Source organism: Rhineura floridana, chromosome 17, assembly GCF_030035675.1.
Source record: "Rhineura floridana isolate rRhiFlo1 chromosome 17, rRhiFlo1.hap2, whole genome shotgun sequence".
NCBI classification, from domain to species: domain Eukaryota; kingdom Metazoa; phylum Chordata; class Lepidosauria; order Squamata; family Rhineuridae; genus Rhineura; species Rhineura floridana.
The window spans coordinates 1,732,341-1,755,019 of record NC_084496.1 but is presented as its reverse complement, the minus strand read 5'-3'; the positions used below and the strand labels follow the sequence as shown (position 1 = coordinate 1,755,019).

At 48.5% G+C, this 22,679-nt stretch overlaps 1 protein-coding gene across 4 annotated transcripts in view; it reads right to left on the bottom strand.

Moving 5' to 3' along the window:
* CASKIN1 (CASK interacting protein 1) overlaps positions 1-22,679 on the bottom strand; it is a 92,330-nt gene that overhangs the window by 34,009 nt on the left and 35,642 nt on the right. For all 4 annotated transcript variants that reach the window (XM_061600043.1, XM_061600045.1, XM_061600044.1 and 1 more), the window contains exons 2-4: positions 8,140-8,191; positions 1,878-1,975; positions 404-549 (exon numbers count right to left, since the gene is read on the bottom strand). In XM_061600043.1, coding sequence (XP_061456027.1) covers positions 404-549; positions 1,878-1,975; positions 8,140-8,191 — 296 coding nt within the window. The remainder of the gene's footprint in view (positions 1-403; positions 550-1,877; positions 1,976-8,139; positions 8,192-22,679) is intronic.

Below are 22,679 nucleotides of genomic sequence, written 5' to 3'. Positions count from 1 at the left end.
ACTACCTACATCACCCTTCTCAAACCAATACGTGAACCAAAACACAAGTATCCTTCAACACTCTCACGTCTCTGAATTTCTCCAGCCAACATGTATAAAAATGCATGTATTAGTAAAAAGAGTGCATAAAGTTGCATACCTTAATGGAGAGAGAGTACAAAAAATGCATTATATTAGGGAAAAAAGCTGGCACAAACGTGCGTGTTAGTCAAAGCTGCACACAACATGTGTTTTATCGGAAGAAATCTGCCCTAAAATGTGGATAAATTTTTATGAGGCAATTCGGACACTGCTGTGAAAATGTAGAGATCTAAATTCAAGATGGAAAAAATGAGCCACTGAGAGGGTGTCAGATTTGCCCATCCTTCAGCAAGACCCCCCCCCAGCCTCTGTTGCCCCTTACCACATCGTAGTGCCCATGCTGTGCAGCCAGGTGCAACGGGATCTGCCCCTCGTCCGACTGGATGTTCACAGACGAGCCGGCCTTCAGCACCAGCTTCATCGGCTCCTTCTTACCCTGCCAGGCGGCATAGTGCAAGGGACGCATCCCTGCAGGAAAGGAACAGACTCAAGAGCGGCAACAGAGAGCAGTCCCTGGCGCCACTGCTGATAGTGACCACGATTTCTGGGGGCACAGCTCAATCCAAAAGATGACAAGAACTTCTCAAGAAAATCTATATTTGAGTTGTATTGTGTGTTGCGATTTTTATCGTATTGTCCTATTTATTGCATTGAGTTTTTCTTGGTACTGTTATTTTTATTCTGTATATGTTTTTGATATTTTTCCCCTTTTTTGTAAGTCACTTTGACTTTCATTTTGAAAAAAAGCGACTAATAAATATCATTAATAAAATAATAATAAATAAATAAGGCATTCATTCAAGGGGAGGACATCTCACGTGTACAGTTGTCACCGTGAACAAACCAGTTTTTCTGTATATAGGAAACTGTGGTTTGCGCAAACCACAGTTAGTTGACAAACCAGACACAGCAGGATGCACTTGCATCTTTGTGACACACTGGTTGAATTCTATTTGCTGAATTTGTTTCAGCTGCCTCCAAATGAAGAGTTCTTAATAATCGGAACGCTTTAGGTATAATGATAGATTACTGGACACAAATCTGTCATCAAAAATGGCAAGATCCCAAAGCCAGTGGGGGACTTTAAGGGGGCCATACCAGAACCTCAGAGGGAGTCTGCAACATAAAACCGCTGAAGCTACAGTTCATCAAGAAGCTCAGCGCTATTGCTTGTGAACTGAATCAGGACAACAGATTTTTTAAAATCACACTATACATGTTAATTGGTTAACTGATGCCACAATGGTTGTGTTATCAACAACTTTTTTTTAATGGCTACTGTTCAAATAACTTATCACATTCTGTACTTTTCTGCCTCTCATTTTCTTCTGACCTCACTGTTTGCAGTCCCGCCCCCCAATCACATATAATGCAACACTTCATGCCTCGGATGAAGCAGACTGTAGTCCATGAAAGCTTTGGCCACAATTACTTTGTTTATCTTTAAGGTGTCACAAGACTCTGTTGTTTTTGCTGCAAGGGGCTAACAGCATTTCCTCTCTGGAAATGGGTAAATGGAGTGCTTAAGAAAACAGAGCATCCTAACCCCTTCAGCATCTGGTGAGGTTCACCAGTCTCTTTTTGGGGGGGAGGTGGTGTCTGGAATTGGTCCTGTCTTTGCTCATCGCTGCAGCGCAGGTCAGTCCCTCAGTCCCAGAACCCACTGTCATCAAAGCAAAGCCCCGCCCACACTTCACAACAAAGCCCCGCCCACACTTCACAAAACCCACCCCCAGGCGCTCTCTGCACTCCACAGAACAACCCAGACCCTACGCCAAGCCCCCTCCTCTCCTTGCCTTTATTGTCTTTGATATCCACCGCAGCCTGAGCCTCCAGCAGCAGAGAGATGAGTTCGGTGTTGCCGTTGAGGGCAGCGTGATGCAGGGCAGAGAATCTGCAAGGAGAGGGGACAAAGCAGAGATGGCAAGTTCCAGAAGGACCCCCCCTCCAATTCCCTTTGCATTGAGTTCACTCCAGTGCAGAATGCCCAAGTCCCCATCAGCCTTGCACTTGCTAAATTTGGCCCTGCTTCAGATTGCCATGCTAACTCAGAAGACCTGCTCCCAGAACTCTCTCCCTTTCCCTCAGCTTAGCCGCAGACACCCAGCCCAGGTGGTGGCTGGGACAAATGCAGGTCAGGGCTTTTTCCACAGTGGCCCCCGCTCCAGGGAAAGGGCCTTCCCAGGATTGTCTCCTGGCTCTTCCTTGCTGTTATTTCACCAGCAGGCAAGGGCTTCTGTGGTTATTAACGGCACTGCCCTCTTGACAAGAGACCTTGTCGATAATGTGCTTTGAACCAGTTGCTGTTTTAGTCCAGCTTGATTTTGGGCTTCTCAATTTGCATTCTAGTGTTAACACGTTATTAATGACAACATTGTTGCTTCCTTTGTTTTTAGCACACCAGCTGCCACTTGGCAGAGAATACAGTTGATAAAAGGGCCTGGAATGATCTTTATCATCATCTCCCTATCTGTAAAATGGGAAGGGCTGTGGCTCAGTGGCTTAATGAAGTTCATTGCGCATATACATTGCCCATGTCCACAGGCGGCACACTGCCATCGGAGTGGCTGACCATCAATGCAGCCTTTGGGCCGAAAAACTAACACATCGTAGGGGTAAGACTGAGCAAAGCCCTCTCCGGGATAAACGAGTTTACTTAGATAGAGGGAGCTTCATATATGGGGGGAGCAATCAAACACATGAGACTCCCCAGCTTCTCTTTCAACTTTTAAGTGCTTGCTGGAACCTTTTCTGTTCCGCCAGGCTTATGCAGGCAGTTAAGAAGATGCCTTTTTCACAACAGTGGATCTTTGTTTTTATCGCATTTTTATTGTTTTTATTAATATTAATAATGATGATATTTATTAGTCGCTTTTTTTCCAAAATGGAACTCAAAGCGACTTACAAAAAAACAAAAACCTGTGCTCGAAGTAGCCCACAACAAAAGCAAACAATTACAAAAACAATTTCATAATAAAATAACACAACAACAGTAATAAAACAATAACAAATGTCACAGTAAACTTAAAAACCATTTCAATACTATAAATTTAACATTACATTCTTTAGCAGGCCACATTACACCTCTTGGCAATATGGCAGAAACAAAAGACAGTGTTTTTCCCCCTAATTCTGTGGTGGTTTTTAACGTGTTGTAAACCGCTTTGATGTTTTTAACGAAATAACGGTATACAGATATTTTTATAAATAGATAAGCAAACAAACTTTTGCAAAATGAAGGGAAGACAGCCCAGAAATCTACCACCATCTCAGTTTCCCACTTAAGCTCCTTTTCTCAAAGTCTCAATTCCCCCCAGCCTCTGGATGCAGGAATGTAAGGGGGGCCCACAAGACTTGCAGCAGGCTTCCCAACTGTGAGCACAGGCCTTAGGTGTGTAGGTCCCATTCTGTCCTGTCGGTATGATTCTGTCTCTCTGCACACGCGCCCCTCTCCCCATGCCCTGAGCAAACGCACTAAGAGGAAGGAAAAGACCAGGGAGCGCTGCTCTTTCAACTGGTCTCTGGAGGCCCAAATGTGGCACAGAGGCTTTTCTTCCCCTCTGCTAGTTTCAGCTGGTGCATGTAAATCAGATCTCAATCCCAGAATATATGGGAAGACGCAAGCAGACACAGACGCGCAGCTTTCCAAACATTTCCATAAAAGCTCAGACGCAAACTCTGCTGATGTAAACCAGAGCAGAGTTATTGTAACCACTAAGGAATGCCCTGATTTAGCGCAGGGTTTGGGGGGGTCTTCTCCGCAGGGCAGCGATTCCGACCCGCCTCCCCACCCCCAACATCCAACAACAGGGCTAGAGAAATCCGTCTCTTTGGTTTTTCCCAGGAAAGCTGCCCAGGAGCCTGGATTGGAGCAGGCCCTGGGATTTGTGTGTCACTCTGGGGGCAACAGAGAGGACGTGAGAAACACACTTGGGTGCCTCGGAAATGCTTCCGTCAGGGAGGAGGAGGAGGAGGAGGAGGAGGAGGAGGTTTGTGTTCTGTGCAGGGTTGTTTTTCTTTTTTAAGGGAATGTCATTTTTTTCTCTTAAGAACACTCCAAAAAAAGACAATAATATTCCCCTGGTAGGAACAAAGAACCCCCCTGAGGCATTTTTATTTGTTTTTAAACAGAAATGCCACCTCCCTGGCCTCTCTGCACCTCATTCCCCCAACAGCATGAGGACTTCCGGTCCCCAAGTCCTGGGTTTGAGGCTCTCCCCCATCACCTGGGGCCCTGCGTGGAGTTTGCATCCTGCCTGACAGCACAACCCTAACCATTTCTGCTCAGAAGTAAGTCTGACTGAATTCAGTGGGGCTTACTCCCAGGTAAGTGGGGTTTAAGGATTGCAACCCCCAGCCATATTCCTGCTTTGGCTGCTCTGCTTCCTGAGCCCCATGGAACGAGGCCATTCCTCCGCCGCTTGGCCCTGTGGCACAGTGGTTAGAGTGCTGGACTAGGACCAGGAGCCTTAGAAGCTGTGGTGCAGTGGTTAGAGCAAGGATGGGGGATCTGTGGCCTTCCAGAAGTTTCTGGACTCCAAACTCACATCAGCCCCAGCAGCCAGCATAGCCAATGGTCAGGGGCAATGGGAATTCTAGCGCAGCACCACCTTGAGGACCACAGATGCTCCCCCTCCCTAGGTAAGAGTGTTGGATCTGGGAGACCCGGGTTCAAATCTGTGCACAGACATGAAGCTTGCTGGGTGACCTAGGGCCAGTCACCATCTCTCTGCCTAACCTACCTCACAGGGTTGTTGTGAGGATAAAACGAGGAAGGAAAGAAGCGTATATGGCACCTTGGGCTCATTGGAGGAAAAGCTGGTAATAATAACAGTAGTAATATTTATAAATATATATACAAATATTTATAAGCGGCTTAAGTTCCAAAAATCTCAAAGCAGTGAACAAAAGGATAAAATGCCTAGAGTGTCAACCACCAAAACAAAACACAGCCAGTGTGGTTGTGTGAAGCAGTTAAGAGTGTCATGTTAGGACCTAGGAGACCCGGCTTCAGATTCCCACTCAGCCATATGAAGCACACTGGGTTTGACCTTGGGCCAAGTCATAGTTTCTCAGCCTACCTCTCAGGGTTGTTGTGAGGATAAAGGGGGGGGGGAAGAACCATATATGCCACCTGGAGCTCCTTGGAAGAAAGGCGGGATATACATGTAATAATTCATAAATCAACATTCTGGGACATCACAGTGGTGACACCCCCAGTTCGACCGGTGAAACATTCTAATGCATTTAGATATTCTCTCTCTCAGACACACACAACACATGCAGAGGGCTCCTTGCTTGGGGCTTTGCTCTCTGTGAGGCTGGACAGCCCTGCCTGCAAAGGGACAGTAATGCCTGTGCTGGGCGGGCACCGGCCCCTCTCTTGCACCCGTGCCGCAGCAGCCAGGAGTTCACGCCACCCTACGCTTGATGGAAGCAACACCCCCTCCCCGTCTTTCAGCAAAGATCCATTTGCTTCTCCTCTCTCCTCCGCCTGCTACATGCCAAGCCGCCTGCGGGGGCTGCTTTGAAAGGAACAAGAGCACCTACCCAAGAGGGGACAGATCCATTCTGTTTGGCCATTGCAGCCTTCCCCAACCTGGCGCCCTCCAGATGTTGCTGGACTACAACTCCCATCAGCCCCAGCCAGCCTGGCCGCAGGATTTCTGGGGCCGATGGGAGCACAGCTGGGTTGACTGGGGCTCAGGGGAGTTGTAGTCCAACAACATCTGGAGGGCACCAGGTTGGGGAAAGCTGAGCTAAAGTAAAGGAGAGACAACAGATATCAGAGAAAGAGAGCTTTCCTCTGCTCCGGCCACAGGGACGCAGACTCAGACTTCCAGAGGTGCCCTTTCTGTTGTTTTTTCAGCACCTACTGAAGACCTTCCTCTGCCAGAAAGCTTTTTAAGCAGAGATATTTCCCAGTCTGCATCTGTTTTTAGCTATTCTTCAATATTTTAATTGTTTTATCATTCGGGTGTTTGGTGCCCTGGGCTCCTTTGGGAGGGAGGGCGGGATATAAATATATCACTATTACTATTATTAGGTGGGATTCAATCACATACCAGCAAGTTCAGGTTGTGTCATTACAGCTGACTGGGAAGTCTTGCGCAACCAACAAACCTGCTAAGACTGGGATTTTTGCAATAAGGAAAATGACAGGGAAATGCAGTTGGGAACTGTCTAATCTCCTCGCATACAAATCAGGATGAAGGGTCAACAAACAGGCTGTCTTGATGCACTCACTAACCTGGATCCAGTCATTCGATAACCACAGGACCCTAGCCCTGGGGGGTGAGGGGGAAGGGAAGCCTGCTTGCTCCATTTTGCCATTTCCTTATTGGCAAAAACGGCTTCCTCTCATCTCATGCAAGTCAACGAAACAGAGGAGCGATCTGGAGCAGACAGGTGCAAGCAGCTTTTTGTCTGAGAAAAGGAATGGGAAGAGACAGTTCTTCAATGCCGGGGAGGGGGAAAGAGAGGTTGCCTTCCTACTTGGCTGGATTGTTTTCTTTTTCTTCAGGCAGGGCTGTGGGTGCAGTGAAAAGAGAATTCTGTAGTCGGAATTCTGTACTCTCCGTAAATTATGCAAAGCAGACGGGGTTCCACAGTTACACTCTTATTTTGCATCATCTAGTTTAACATGAAGAGCTGGATAAAATGAAATGCATAATATAAAGACTCAAGAGCCAAGTCAAGTGCAGACACAGCACTCAGCTTAATGGGGGTCCCATTCTTCCACCCCACAAACATGAATGCAGGCAATACAATGGGTGTTGCAAGCAAAGCAAGGTCTGTACAACCACCCAAATCCCACTCCCAGCCTTTCCACAATCTGACCTATTTATTTTATCCTTACATTTATATCCCACCTTTCCTGCAAGGTAGGCTGCAGCCATGCAGAACTGGGTCAAGACCTCTATACAGCAACTTCCTTCACACTGTTCCCCTCCAAGTGTTTTGGACCACAGGTCCCATCAGCCCAAGCCATCATGGCTACACTGATGTCGATGCTGATGGGAGCATGGTTATGCTGGCTGGGGCTGATGGGAGTTGTAGTCCAAAACATCTGGAAGGTACCAGGTTGGGGAAAGACCACTATACAGTGCCGCATGAAGGATCTCTGGACACTCAACCATTTCCAAGATTCTCAAAGGCAGTTCTCTTTGCTGCACTCAGGATCTGTTGCAAGAGGAAGCCTTCATAAGAACATAAAAGAGCCCTGTTGCCGGATCAGGCCAGTGGCCTATCTAGTCCAGCCTCCTGTTCTCACAGTGGCCAGCCAGATTCTTCACTGGAAGCCTGCAAGCGGGACCTCAGTGCAAAGAGCACTCTCCCCTCCTGCGGTTTCCAGCAACTGGTATTTGGAAGCATGTGGCCTCAGACTATGGAGGCAGAGCGCAACCATCATGGCTAGCAGCCACCGATAGCCTTATCCTCCAAGAATCTGTCCAATCCTCTTCTAAAGCCATCCAAGTTGGTAGCCACTTTGTTGGTGGTGAATTACACGGCTAAACTATGCGGTGTGTGAAGACAGACTTTCTTTGGTCTGTCCTGAATCTTCCAATGTCCAGCTTCATTGGATGTCCAATGGACGAAGCTTGCAGACTTCCATAGGCAACTGGTTGGCCACTGTGAGAACAGGATGCTGGACTAGGTGGGCCACTGGTCTAAGCCAGGAGGGCTCTTCTCCCTCCGCTGTCGGAGACAGTCTGCCTCCGCATGCCAGTTTCTGGGGGTCGCAACTGGGGGGAGTTGCTGTTGCACTCAGGTTCTGCTTGCCGGCTTCCCACTGGGGGCCTCTGGTTGGCCACTCTGAGGAGTCTGCACCAGATGGGTCATTGGCCTGATCCACCAACCAGGCTCTTCAGATGGCCAGTGAGAGGAAGCCACCCTCTGTCAGGACAAAGAGATTCTAGACAGCCATCGGAAGAAGAGAGAGGTTCCCCCCAGAGGAGATTCTCCTTCTTGAGTGGAAAACCCTGGCCTCCGCCCAGCGCCATCCTCCTCCTCCTCTCCCCGCACCCAGGACAAGGCTCAGAGCTTTCAAATACTCACCCATCAGTGTCTTGGAAATTAACATTCACCCTCTTGGCTGATCCCAGGAGCTCTGGAGGGGGGACAAGGAGAAAAAGAAGGGTTAGAGAAGCAGATGGAGCAAGACAAAGATGAGGATCCCTCCAGATCTTTTACCGAGATCTGGGAATCTTTATCTGCTGACGTCACTGGAGAGACGGATAAAGAGTTCTGATATTAAGCTCAGCCTCCTTTAAACTGGTGCCTTCCAGATGTTTTGGGCTATGTGCTGGCTGGGGATGATGGGAGCTGTCATCCCAAATATCTGGAGGGCACCAGGCTGGTTCAGGCACATTGGGTCGCTACGTCCTACTCAGAGCAGACCCATTGAAACCAAGGTAGTCGTATCTGTTAACTTCAATGGGTTTACACTGAGTAGGACCAGCGCTGAAAACCACCCTTTGGGTTTAAGCAGCTCACATCATGCTAAGGGATGGGTGAATTAGCAGATTTCCAGTTGGTGCCACTCCCACAGGTGTGAACCCCTACATCCGTTCCACCCCATCCCTCTGACATTAATCTTCATTTTAAAACACGAATACACATTCAAATATGGGTTTTAAAGTATTTCCTCTCAAAATAAGCGTTATTCTTTGAAGGGTAGAGAAGTTAGCTCAGTGGCAGAACACCTGCCTTGCATGCAGAAGGCCCCAGGTATGGCTGGGAAAGGCAGCACCTGGTGCTTTGGGGGGCCCCTGGGGCCACGTTGCTGGACGCCCACTTGCTGTGGTCAGCCCAGGAGCTGGATGGAGAGAGTGATGGGCGTCAGAAAAGACTCTTGGGCCAGTGTTACACCACACACACACACACAGCAATTCCCAGCCAGGAGAGGAACATCAGCGCAAAGGGGCAAGGGGGAGGCTGCAGATTGCCAGGATCAGAAGCTCTATGTGCACCTCAAGGGGAGGGAGTTGCCATGGCAACCCCAGATTTGTCTTGGGGAGGGGGGAGGGAGACAGATGACAATCCACCTCAGTCTTGGAGAAGACGCTCTGGCAAAGGAAGCCTAGATCTCCTGCAGAAACAGAAACTCACCTATTCTGCTCACAGCAGCTATTCCCAACCTAGTGCCCCTGGTTTGGGACTACAACTCCCATCAGCCCCTCCCAGCACAGCTATATGATGGTGATGGGGCTGAGGGCACCAGGTTGGGGAAGGCTAGCTTAGAGCACCCAATGCAACAGTCCCCACCAGCATTGCTACATTTTAATGCCCACAGTTGCAATCAGGTAGAGCCGGAAGAGCCTTCTGTCTGAAATCCTTGAGAGCTGCTGCCAGACTGTGTAGACAGTATTGAGCTGGATGGATCAATGGTCTGACTTTTTAACAGTGTAAGGCAAATTCCTACGTTCCTATAATTCGAAGGGCCACAGCTCAATGGCAGAGCACCTGCTTTGCGTGCATGTTCAATCCCCCACATCTCCAAGTAGGGCTGGGCACATACCCTGCCTGGAATCCTGGAGAGCTGCTGCCAACCAGTGTAGACCATACTGAGCTCATGGACCAATGATCTGACTCAGCTTCTCATCCCACGGGATGCCCAGAACACAGCAGCCAAAATGGAACGAGGCCGCCCCTGGTGAATGTGGCCCACCGGAGCCATGAAGGCAACCCTCAAAGAGGACCAGGCCTTTGACCCACGCCATCCGCCACCATCATCCGGACCAGGATGGGGGAAGAAGCCACACCATCAGGTTCCACATCTGCTCCTTCTCTGAGACCAGCAGGAGGAACAAAGTGCTGATAATGGGGTTGACAGCAGAGAACAGCCATCGGTCTTCTTGACGGAGAGAGCAGGACGGGGAACGAGGCTGGCTCGTTAAGCGGCGGGGTGGCTGGGAAGCAGAGCAGAAGGAAGGGCTCGGGGAAGGACTTGCGCTCACCCGTGTGCTTTATTTATTTATCAGGTTCCTGCAAAACGTTCAGTAGTAGAACGAGAGAGAGAACGGAGAGGAGCAACCTATCGAGAGGATCTTGGAAAAGAGAACCTACCCAGCGTGGTCAGAGGTAGCAAGAGGCGATGCCTGACCAGGAACACGAGAGGCTGCCTTCCACCCCATCAGAGGACCATTGGTCCACCTAGCTCGGTGCTGCCCACACCAACCCTGAGCTGCCCCCGAGCTACGGGATGCCTCCCAGGTGACCAAATCCCATGTGGGAACTCCCACGGTATGCACGGAGCCACTTGCTGCACCAGCATGCAGCTGTGCCATCCTGCCATGTAGGAAGTGACTTCAGAACGTCCAAAGAGCCCTGCAGTGCTGGCTCAGGCCAAAGGGGGGGCATCTAGTCCAGCCTCCTGTTCTTACAGTGCCCAGCCAGCTGCCCTCATGGGAAGCCCGCAAGCAGGACCTGAACAAAACAGGAGCTCTCCACCTGCGATTCCCAGCAACTGGCATTTGGAGGCAATGCTACCTCCAACAGTGTAGGCAAGCATAGCCATTGTGGCTAGTAGCCATTGATAGCCTTATGCATTGATCTAAACCCTTCCTAAAGCCATCCATATTGGTGGCTCTTACAGCATCTTAGTCCTTCAGCCACTGTCCACTCCCAAAGCTCAACGCCGGGTGAAGCGGATGCACATGGAGTTGTGGTCAGGAAGGCAAGAAAAGAAGCTTTTGGGGAATGGAGGAGTGCTGTTGGCCAGAGCGCCAAGGGAGCTGCACTCAGCCCCCAAAAGGTGGCAAAGAGCTATGGGGGCTGAATGCCCCAGGCTGCCTTGGTAGTGCACTAGAGACCTCCAGGCAAAGACTGGCTTGAACCAAAACAACCAGCCTGTGCATTCAACGCCTGGGGGACCCCTCAAAACTGGGATGGATCAGAGGAGCACCTCTTTCATAGCCCCTGAGAGAAGACCACAGAGGTACAAGGCGACAGAGGTACTGTCGGAGGCAGGATGCCCCTGGACACCATTTGCTGGGGGGAAACAGAGGGAGAGGCCTATGGCACTCACGTCCTGCTTGAGCGCTTCCCAAAGGGCACCGACTGGCCACTGAAAGAACAGGATGCCAAACTAGATGGGCCCCCTTTGGTCTGCCCAAGCTAGGCTATTTTCTGTCTCCTCATGTTCTCACAGGCCTAGCATCAGCCTCAGAATTTGGCATCCTGAGAAGCTTCATTTTCACTTTTTATTTTTACTTTAAAAGGCAAGCTGCTAGTCCTTATGGCAATGAGAATAGTTTGGAGACATGTGGGCTTTGCCAGGTGGAAAAAAAAGAAGTCGGGGGTTGCTGGGAGGGGGCGACGTTCCTCTGCAAGACCAGCAGAAGCAGTATTTGTTATGCAAATTAGGGAGGCATATGCAAATATATTGAAACTTGTATACAGGTTACATAATCCAGGTTTACACACACACACGCACACACACACCACCCTGACCTGTTTAAGGGCTCGCCCTGCCATCAGACAGCTGATGCTGCGCTATTCTGCGTTTGAAGTCAACTAAGGTCCCAGGAGCACGGATGCAGTGGCGCACTTTAGCCTCCGGAGCATAATCTCCCAAGATGCACCGCTGTGCCTTTCGGCAGCAAAGAAGCCTTATTTGATCCTATCACTCAGCTTGTCAACAAGATTGCATTAAGGAAGAGTAAATGGGCTGGGCTGGGCTGGGGAAGAAGAGGGGGACAGATGAGTGTGGGGTGGGAGGGGGGTGGGAGGGAGATGAGCCAAGGGACCCCCAAGCATCCATCCAGCCTCAGCCTGTCTGTCTGTGGAAACCACCGGTGCAAGTAGATGCTAATGTCTTCCACCACTGGGGGTCGATTTGCTGCTATACCATAGAATTGAACTCCTGTCATTGGGAAAAGTTGAAACTGAATATAAGCCAGCATATTGTTAATTCTTCTTTAAAAAATCATCTCTTCCGGGATTTCATTACTTTGGGCAGCCCCTTTGTCTTCACTGGGAGTAGTGCTGGGGGCAGCGGACTGCTCAGACAGAGAGGTGCATGCTTTTAGTGCATAATTGTCCATGGGAGATGATCCACAGCGAGCCAGTGGATTCGCTGGTGGAGAGATCCTAGGTTCAAATCTCAGCTCATCCCATGCATGGGCCTTCATTTGCAACCAAGAGGGCCTGGCCTATCTGGACTTCTGAATTTGAGGTATGTCCAGTAAAAATAAAGAGGAGACTATCTCTGAGTATGTGCAGAGTATACTTCCCTGACTACTAAATGCTGGATTGGAGGGAGGGATGAGCTCCCTCTAGAAACTCTCCCTTTAGGAATTACCCATTGGCCTTGGGCAAGTCACCGTCCCTCCCCCTTGGGAAAAAATGATGTATTACACTGACCTACATTGTTAGGTGTTTCTGAGGATGAACATAATTAAGGGCCTTTCGAGGGGACAGTCCTTCCTCAAAAATAATGCTATTCATAGTTATGGATTGGGATGGATGAATCTGTCAATTTTGGTTTCCTAAATTTCTCGTTTTTTGAGTCTTAAATTCAGTTTGCTACATTTCCACATAGTTTGCAGTTACAAAAAAAGAGTCCTCACAAAAATCTGTCAGCATTTTAGCCTGAATTTCTCCTAATACATACGTTTGCATGCAATTTTGCCTAACACACACATTTTTGCAATCAAATGCATTTTTGTATGTAATTTCCACTAATATTTGCATTTTCCCTCACATCTGCATTTTTGTACAGATTTTTTTGGTTGGAAAACTGCAATGCAAAATTAAGAAAAGTCTGGGTTTCAAACGAAGACAGCTACGTTTCAGTTTGCGAATTCTTTCAAAAAATTAGGCTGGTTCACATTCAAATGCAAATGGAAGCAATTCCCCCCCCCTTTCCTAGCCTATGACTAACCCTTCATCAGCACGCCTTGGATTGGGGTCAGGGAGGGGAAGGCAGGTTGGCTGCAGAGAGATTCGACCTCTCCTCCCCTTTCGATAAAAAGTGTTGGTCTGCACTCCAGCACAGAAAAGACAGTTCCCATGGGGGGGGGCATGACTATAGGGGAGGGGCAGATTCCAGACAGAGTTACTTCCCACACCTGTGGGCTCCTTCTGTGCCCACCATGCTAAGGCTGACATCTTATAGCATCACACTCTTCGTTCTCTGCCCTGCCCATTCTCTCTCTCTCTCTCTCTCACACACACACACTGATCACCACAGCTCAGTGGCGGCTGGTGGCTTCATGTCAGTGGAGCAGTGGAATCCGCTCCTGGTTTTAGTCTGAACTTTCAAGAAGATGCCCACGGTGCTTCAGAAAACAGCTCCTGATATGGGGCTCTTAAACTCCGATATTAGACAGCTCCTGTCTCAAACGCTCTTTGGATTAATTCACCTGCAACCCCCCATCCCAATCCAGCCTTGCAAGCACTAGTCAGATCATTAGTCACATTTCTGGCCTGCCCCTTCCCCCAGGATCCCACCCAGAGCATTATTCCAGGTCAACCTCTCCCAACCTGGTGCCCTCCAGGTGTTTGGTCTAGAACGGCCATCAACCCCAGCCGCCATGGCCATAGGAGTGGGTGGCTGTGCTGACTGGACTGCTGGAATTGTAGCTCAAGAGAACAGGTTGGCGAAGGCTGGTTTAGCTTCTTTCGCCCTGCGAGGAAGGCTGGGGAGAGAAAGAGCGGGATTTCCACAAGGGTATCCCCAATGAGCTTCACAGCTTAGCAGCTATTTGAACAGAATCTCACCAAATGAAGGCTGTGTACCTATACACTGTGTCTTTAAAGCACATTCAAAGCACACACACACACCAAGAACTCTGGGAAAAGTGGTTTGTTAAGGGCCCTGGGGATTGTAGCTCTGTGACGGGTAAACTACAGGTCTGAAAATTCTTTGGGGGTGAGAAATATGCCTTGGCACTGTTTTTCAGGTGTGTATGCAGCCAGACTCTAGTACGCTCACTTACTCTCTCTTTAGAGTATGGCTTTGGCCATTCATCAAAGCAGATCAGGAGATGGTTCAGGACAAAATGCATGGAATTTGCCAGCACATTGGCCTGAATGGAAATGGACTGCCTTCAAGTCGATTCCAACTTGTGGCGACCCTATGAATAGGGTTTTCATGGTAAGCGGTATTCAGAGGTGGTTTACCATTGCCATCCTCTGAGGCTGAGAGGCAGTGACTGGCCCAAGGTCACCCCTTTGGCCATCCACCAAAGCAGATCAGGAGATGGTTCAGGACAAAATGCATGGAATTTGCCAGCACATTGGCTTACATGGCTTTAAAAGACAGGGCTTCAGGAGGAGGAGGTCTATTAGCTGGGATTGTGATGGGGACCCTCCATGTTCAGAAGCAGTGCATGTCTGAACACCCCTATGAGTGTCAAACTTGAAGGGGGGGAGGCAACCCAGGCCTCCACCACTCTTTAAACACCCCGAGTGCAAATAGAACAGGGAGCAAAAGGTGGTCAGGGATAACCAGTCCAGACCAAAAATAACCAAAGAGACTTGCAAGATTGCCATGGTTACAGCTGTGCCCGGCAAAACTGTCCAACAGTTGGCAGCCAAGAACGAACTGTGAGTTACACACACACACACGCAGAGACAGAGAGAGAGAGAGAGAGAGAGAGTATTCTGCCTGAACCTGGGCTCACATCTCTGTGCAGCACAATTCCTGCTTCAAAGAAGCCCGAGTTTTTCAGAAATGCGCTAAAGCTCCAATCTCTGAATTCCAAGGCTGGCTGGTGCTTAATTAGAGATTCTAGGTGCCCATTAAATGATAATTGAATGTTAGATTCAGAGCTGGGGGGGGGGAAGGAGCCCTTGGCAGCCAGCGTCACCAGATCCCCTCTGCATACCAAGAGGAGAGGGAAGGTGGAGTGGCAGAGCAGCAGGGTGTCTGCAGAAGAGGCAGTTGCACAACCCTTCCAAACATCCTTGAGGGAAAGGGCAGTGCTTGCCGGTGACCCAGGGTGGCCTGGATTCTTCTGGAGAGAGGGGCTCTAATACAGCACTCACCATATGCTCAGAGGCACATGTTACCAAATCCTTCCAAGCTACATAGGAAGGGCATTGGACTGTAAAGGACCAACCCAAATTGTGTCTGCCAGTGCAATATCTCAGAGAGGAGGTCTGGTCTCCCATGCCCCTGGCACATTCCCTATAGCTGGCTAATTTCCCTGCTTTTTGGAGTTTGTTAGAAATATATGCAGCTATAGGTACATTATTAAACTGAAGGTTTTTTTAAATTATAGAATATATATACATATCCCCTCTGAATACTTCTTGAAGCATTGACCCATTAAACCCTATGGAACTTACTTTTGAGTAGACGTGCATAGAATTCTGGGAATTCTAATCTGTGGTAGTCAAGGTAAAAACTGAAGAAGGGTGGCTTTTATTCTGGATTAATTAATTCAGAACATTTTTGTGTCTCTGGCTCCGCCCATCATCACCTCTGGTTCCACCTACTGCTGGCACTCATGGCCCCCACCATGTTATCCCGGCCCTCGATAGGTTGTCCACTCTGGTGGTTGAGCCTGCCTGCCCCCAGACCCTCCCCAACTGTACAGGATGACTCATCTGCCCACCTCTACCTGACACTCAACCAAGATGCTTCAAGGGTTTTATTACTCATTGCCTTCATCTTTTTTTATGAGTTGGCAGTTTATAAATACTCATATAATAAAGCAAATTTAAAAATTCAACCATTCACAAGGAGGGTACTATGACCCCCCTTCTGGATATTCTTATTACCCTTATTACCCCACTCATTGCCTTCTCAGAACTGGGCACAATTTGCCACTGATGAGCATTAAAATAGCCCCCACCAGCAATCAAAAGCGCTGGAAATCATTCACTGTCAGCCTCAGAGATTTGACAAAACAGGCCTGCTGCAGAAACATAACAAGCCAGAAAGGCTGATGCTCTCCTTCCTCTGCCTTTCAAACCTGCTTTAGCCCAACTGAGCCTTACCTGTGCCTTAATCAACATTCACACTAGCAAAGAAGTATGGGAGGGGGAGGACAGGACCACTGGGAGGGTTTTTTAAAAAGAAGAATAGATGATGAGCGAAGTAATAGATCATTATTCAGTGGGTTTAATTCCCTGCAAGCAGCTACTAATTATCCAGCATTTCAAGCCCAAAGTAGCATTTTTAAAAAAAACAAAAACAGAACAGAACAGAGATGTCAGCTCTTTGGAAAGAGATTTCCCGCCCCGCCCCCCAGCCCAGTTGTTTCAAACTGGCACTGTCATCAGCAAGGACAATGACTAAGACTCACACTGAATGGCATGGGGTGGGGTGGTCATTCAAGGGCCACGCAGCTGGTCTCACAGACCACAGTAGTGAGAGACAGGAGCATCATCACATCATATACAGCAGCATGTTGCAAACGTGCATCTGGCATATGGGAAGAGGGTATACTGATAGACGGTATAATTTTCTTTCACACGTTCAGGCTGGAGTATATTTTGACAGGTCCTACCCATTTTCTGCTCACAATAGCCCTGTGGAATAGTGAGGTTGCTTAGCCCCAAGGCTCTGGCCTTACTCTTTATTTATTTAATGGTTTTCCCTGAAAACATCTCAAAGCGATAAACATTTTTTTAAAACAACAACAAATGAATAAAAATTTAAAATCCAAAAGATAAATACCAACCGGGAGAAAGATTTTAGAAGGCTTGTTGAAACAGGGACATCTTTACCAGGTGCTGAAAAGGCAACAGAGAAGGCACCTGCCTGATGTGCAAAGATGTGATGAGTTCCAAAGGACAGGTGCCACCACACTAAAAGCCCAATTCTGGAGCAGGCCCCCTGATGAGACGGTATCTGTAGAAGGCCCACTCCTGCACAGAGCAGTGACCTGTTGCACATATCAGGGATGAAGTGATCTTTCAGGTATCCTGGTCCCCAGCTGCAAAGGCTCAGGATAGTCTAACGTAGGGGTAGGCAGGAGGTAGGCTGGGATCTACTGGCAAGTCTCTGGATACACAGGAACACAGGGATTTGCTTTTACAGAGTCAAACCACAGTTGTCTACACTGACTGTCAGTGGTTTTGCAAGGTTTCAAAAGAAGTCTTTTCCCAATCCCATGTGGAATGCCGGGGAATTGAACCAGAGGCCTTCTACACATGCAGCAGAGGGTCTGCCAAGGAAGGAAAGGGCCACAGCTCAGGGTAGCACACCTGCTTTGCATGTAGAATGTCCCAGGTTCAGTCCCTGATGGCATCTCCAGGGAGGGCTGGGAATGTTTGAAACCCTGCAGACCCACTGCCGGTCAGTGCGGACAGAACTGCGCCAGATGAAGCAACAGCTGTGCTGGCTGGGGCTGATGGGAGCTGTAGTCCAAAACACCTGGAGGATACCAGCTTAGGAGAGGCTGGCCTCTTCTCCCACTAATATCCTGGAATAATTGGTCACACACTAGGCTTAGCCGGCTCGCTGCTGGGTTCCCATTTTAACTAAAAGCACACAGAGTTTCCAAAGCCGCCTGTTAACCAGGCTGGCTACTCTCTTCAAAGGCTTCGGCACCGCCATGTAAGAGGCATGATCTGCACAGATCTACCAAGACAAAAACTGGCACATGTGGACAAAATGGAATAATAATGACGATGCTGATGCTGTAACAACACCACTGTAAAATAATATAGTGTCTAATGAGAAATAACTCATGTGAACCAACAAACAATCTGAAATGCTGCTATCTGCTGGCGTCACATGCTGAGAATCTCCTGGGTTCATTTATGATTTTCATGCCGGCTTCCGTATTTTAATGTTGCTGCAAAGTGGGTATTTTAAATGGTTTTTTGTTATACCTATCTGTGCTTGTATGCTGCTGTGGGGAAGACAGTCTCAAAAAGCAGGCTGCATATCTGTTAAATGCCCTAAACCAAACCTTTGTAGCTATTTGGGGTGGAGGGTGGAGAGGAATCAACACAGGAGCTAGGAGAGGAGCCAGGCCTTCCTCATATCTCACAGCTCCATCATGGCAGAGGCATGCCAAGTAAGGTTCAAACTCTGGCATATCTAGTTAAGGAGCCCTGGATGGCAAAGGGCCCCTTTCCAGAGCCCAGAGTGGAGAATCCTGAGCTCAGTGCCTTCTCTGTATTGGTACCCCAGTTAGGGAACACCGTCCCTTCGGAAGGATGGCCTGTGCAATCACTGCATGGTATTCAGAGTCAGCTGAAGATGCACCGCTTCATCCAGGCCCATCAGGGAGGCAGAGCCCGTGACCGGTAGACACTGAAGTTCTGCTTTAATTTTGCAACACTGTGTTTTTATCATTTCAATGTACCTCCTGGAAACCTACATGATGAAGGCCACTATAGACAATCAAATCTGTAATAAAATCTACAGACTATTGGAAGCCGCCTCATAGCAGAGCTGTAACTCAGTGGCAGAGCATCTGTTTTGCATGCAGAAGGCATCTCCTTGTAGGGCTGGGAGACTCCCTGTCTGAAACCCTGGAAAGCTGCTGCCGGTCAGTGTACGGTAGACATATCAACACAAGAAGAGCCTGCAGAATCAGGCCAGTGGCCCATCTAGTCCAGCATCCTGTTCACTCAGTGGACAACCAGCTAGACTGAGCTAGATGGACAGATGATCTGACGTCTTATAAGGCAACTTCCTGTGTTCCTATCGATGGCACAGCCTGGCTGTCCCCAAGCTGGTGCCGTCCAGATGTTTTGTACTACAACCCCTGGGATGTGCTGGCTGGGGCAGATGGGAGTTGCAGTCCCAAACATCTGGAGGGCACTTGCTTGGGGAAGGCTGGTCTAGCATCTTTCACAAAATGCACCTTGAAGGCGCAGGCCAGGAAACAGCAGAAAAGCAGAACCAGGGGTGGAGGGGAAGGGTTGCCCCACCATAGTAGGCTCCCTTTGCAAGCTTTCCACACAGCCATCACCCTCCAGAGCAGCATGCACAAACACACATGCGTGGGGAGACAGGCAGCCATCTGCCACCGCCAAGAGAGACTGCAAACACGCCGTCTGCTGTAGGCAAACACTTTCCCAGATCCAAGCCCAGTGGCTGTCAGAAAAGGGCCTTCCCTCTCTCGCCAACCACCAGCGATGGCAACAGAAGCCGAGTACGGCAGCTCTGCCCGGGAAGGAGTAGCACACCTCTCCCACAATTAGGGACGGGAGGGCGGAAGACGTTCAATGCAGTTCGCATCTGAAGCCGAATCTATCCAATCTGCACATTCCGAAACAACATGAGGACCGAAACCCAGCCACCCTTTGAAATGGACACTTACCCGAATGGTGCGATGCACTTCTCCAACGGACAGAAATGCAGATACTAGGAAGTGTGCATGCAAATGAACTTAATAGTGACAGTAACATATAAAAAGCATGCATCGCAGTAGGAGAAATTTTAGTCAACAAAAACGTGTTTATTAGGAGAAAGTCACACTAAAAAGCTGCAGAATTTTCATGAGGATTTTTTTTTTTAAAGGCAAATTGCTAGAGAAATTAATTTAAGACAGGAAAAATTGAAAACTGGGAGAACCGAAAGTGACATCTCCTTCCGTCCCTGACCAAGACAGATCCAAGAGCAACTCCTTTCGAAGGAGGGGACTCTTGCTGGAGCACTTCACAGGGAGGGGACTGCGCTCCCCTGCCCCCAGAGCACCCCCCCAACCTGCCGCCCCTGCTGGCACCCAAACGGCACAAACACTTTCCCTTGTTGCAAGGTCCCCGCCGCTAGAAATTAAAGAGAAGCATTTGCCTTTGTTTTTGCAGCTTCAAACTCGTCTGTTCTTCTCCAATGGACCTTTGGCTGACGTGACAGTTAAGCTGCCCGGCCAGGCCACTAAGCACCCCCCACCCTGCTCTCTGCAGAAAAGCCTAGTCCGCCCCCCCCAAACACGCATACACACTGCCATCTTGCTCAGTGGGAAACTGAAAGGCAGCTGATTTGCTGCATCTGCCTGCAGGAGACACACAGGCTCTGCTTTGCTGCGCTCTTGTCAATGTCAAACGGGTGTGCGGACGCAAAGCTTTGCAACAGCAGACTGCAGAAGAACCAAAGAGAGGAGATTTCTCTGACCCACTTGGCAGCTTCACAAGCCTCTGTGCCAACCTGGATTCTGACCCTCCTAATTCCTTCCCCATAATCAACCCTTCCTTCTAAGTCAGTGATGCCAACTCCCAGCCTCCTGAAAGCACAGAAGTGGGAAAGATCTGTTAATGGATGATCAACATGGTTTCTTAAGGTGCATTAACTCTTTCTCAGCACTGCAAGGCAGCTCCCAAATGTTTAATTCAAAACATTCAGACCTAGCGCACTCTAGGTATACACCAAGATCCCACAGTCCTTTGTTCAGACTCGGAGGGTGCCACTCAGCGCTGAGTAAGCACAGTCATCCTCTTCCATGCAAAGAAAGGATGCTCCAGATGACCTGCTTATTGAACATTCATCCTGATTTGCTTGTCAAAAGCTTCCATGGAGGTTAGATCATGGCCAGTCTTTATTGAGCATTTGTTCTGATCTGTGTGGTTATACGAGAAGAACATTCCATCCTGATTTGCTGGCAGGGTGTTTGTACATCTTCCCATCAATAATTTGTTCACCTCTCACTTTTCAACACATTTCCTTATCACTTTCCTCACGGCAAAAAGTCTAGGTTTATTTGTTTAAAATGGATTGGGTTGCATTAGGGCAACAGAGTGCTTTCATCCACTTTTAAGTGCACAGACCTACATTTCCTTGGATCCCCCCCTCCCAAATAGTGACACTCTGGAGACTTTCAGGCCAAGAAGTGTCACTGCTATCTCTGAAGATTTGAGTCCCCCTCAAACAACCGTATTCTCCTTATACGCTGTCCTATCAGCAACATGAAGATAAAAGATCTGGCCTACCTTTTCAGGTCGTTGTGAGGACTACTGAAATAAAGCTACGCAAAGTGCTTGGAATATTATTTGTATAATTCCCCGGAACTCTACTGATAACCTGCTTCTAATTTGGTGCCAGACGCCATGTGTCTTTGTTTTTAAAAGAGCAATTTCACGACAATGGAAAACCCAACGAAAGGGGAGGGCCAGCCTGGGTGAGAGAAAACGCTGTGAATTGGCAGAGAAACCAAGGCAACAGAAATAGCTGCCTTCCCTTCTGTTCAGGCTGCCACGAAACAGGCCGGCTGCTCCTGGGGCTTTAATAGGCTGCTATGGAGAGAACAATGATCATATTTTCCACCCACTATAAAAGCAGGTTAAAGTGAGAGGTTGTGCAAGCAAGCCGGAAGAGGCCCTGGGGAGGAGGGCTGCTGTTGCACAGGGAAGGATTCCAAAGGGAATCCTGGGCAAGCCTCCACTGTGGCAGGCAAAGGGTGAAAGGTCTCTCCAAGACAGAAATACGGCAAAAAAACCAAACCCCAAAACCCCCACACACCCTTGCATGCATGAGCACTGACCATCTCATCATTATCTTTTCAAAAAATGTATTTTATTGATTTTTAAAGGAAAGGTAAGTAACAATCCACCCCAACCAAGACAAAGCCCATCTTCCTCCCCATTAATCACACACCTAGCATCTTTTCAAAGGACATCACAGAATTATTATCATCACCATCATCATCTTTCGTACCCGCCCTTCACCAAAAGGTCCCAGGGTGGGTTACAGCAATTTAAAGTTCCGAAGTAACAACTGTTTCAAACAAATTGCACTCGCAGGAATTGTTGCAGAGTCACAAAATTAGGCATTTGAGTGTCTGAGTGAGCCTTTGTGTGTTTGAATCTTTGCTAAAGATTACACCTTCCCTGGAATTAGTCAGAGACTTTAAGCTTTAAAATAAGAAATAGCTACTTTATTCTGGAAGTACATACTTGATAGGAAAGAGTCCTATATCTAACTAACTAGCTAAGTTGGAGATGCAAACACTAAGCCTAGTGCTTGCCCTCATGCTTGAGGAGAGGGAGAGACAAAGAGAACATGTCTGCTCTCCTTCTCAAGAGAAAGAAGAAAAAAAGGAATGAGATGTGGTCAACATCTTCTGCATATCAGTCTAGCAGGAAGGGAGAGACAGCAGGAGATCAAAGGACAGGTATAAACTACCAATCAGGAGGTCTCCTCTCTATCTACCCTTTTAACCCCATGCAGCCTCAACCCACGAGTTCGAGTTGAACCACATATTCCAACAGGAATAAGGTGGGTCCTGAAAACATACATCACAGGTGTTAAAGGCCAGAGTTAAAGAGGCGCGCCTTCAGCATATGGTGAAAGCTTTACAGCAGAGGTGCCAGCCACACCTCTGTGGGAGGGAATTCAGCAACTTAGAATAGCAGAGTTGGAAGGGGCCTATAAGGTCATCAAGTCCAACCCCCTGCGCAATGCAGGAATCCAAACACAGAATCATAGACTATGATCTTAGGGGCTGCCATAGAGAATGCCGTCTCCTGGGCTACCATCCCCTGATTGTCTGAGGGGGGTGGAACTCCCAGAAGGCCACTCAGCTGATCTTTACATCCCAGAGAGTCTGTAGAGAAGGAGCCCGTCTCTCAGATGTTTGGGGTCTGAGTAGTCAGTCAATACGCAGCCATCTGGAAGCACCCAAAAATCAGCACTGAAGGGGACCCAATGTGAATTTTGTCGGACCCTCTGTCCACAGACAAGTATTTTG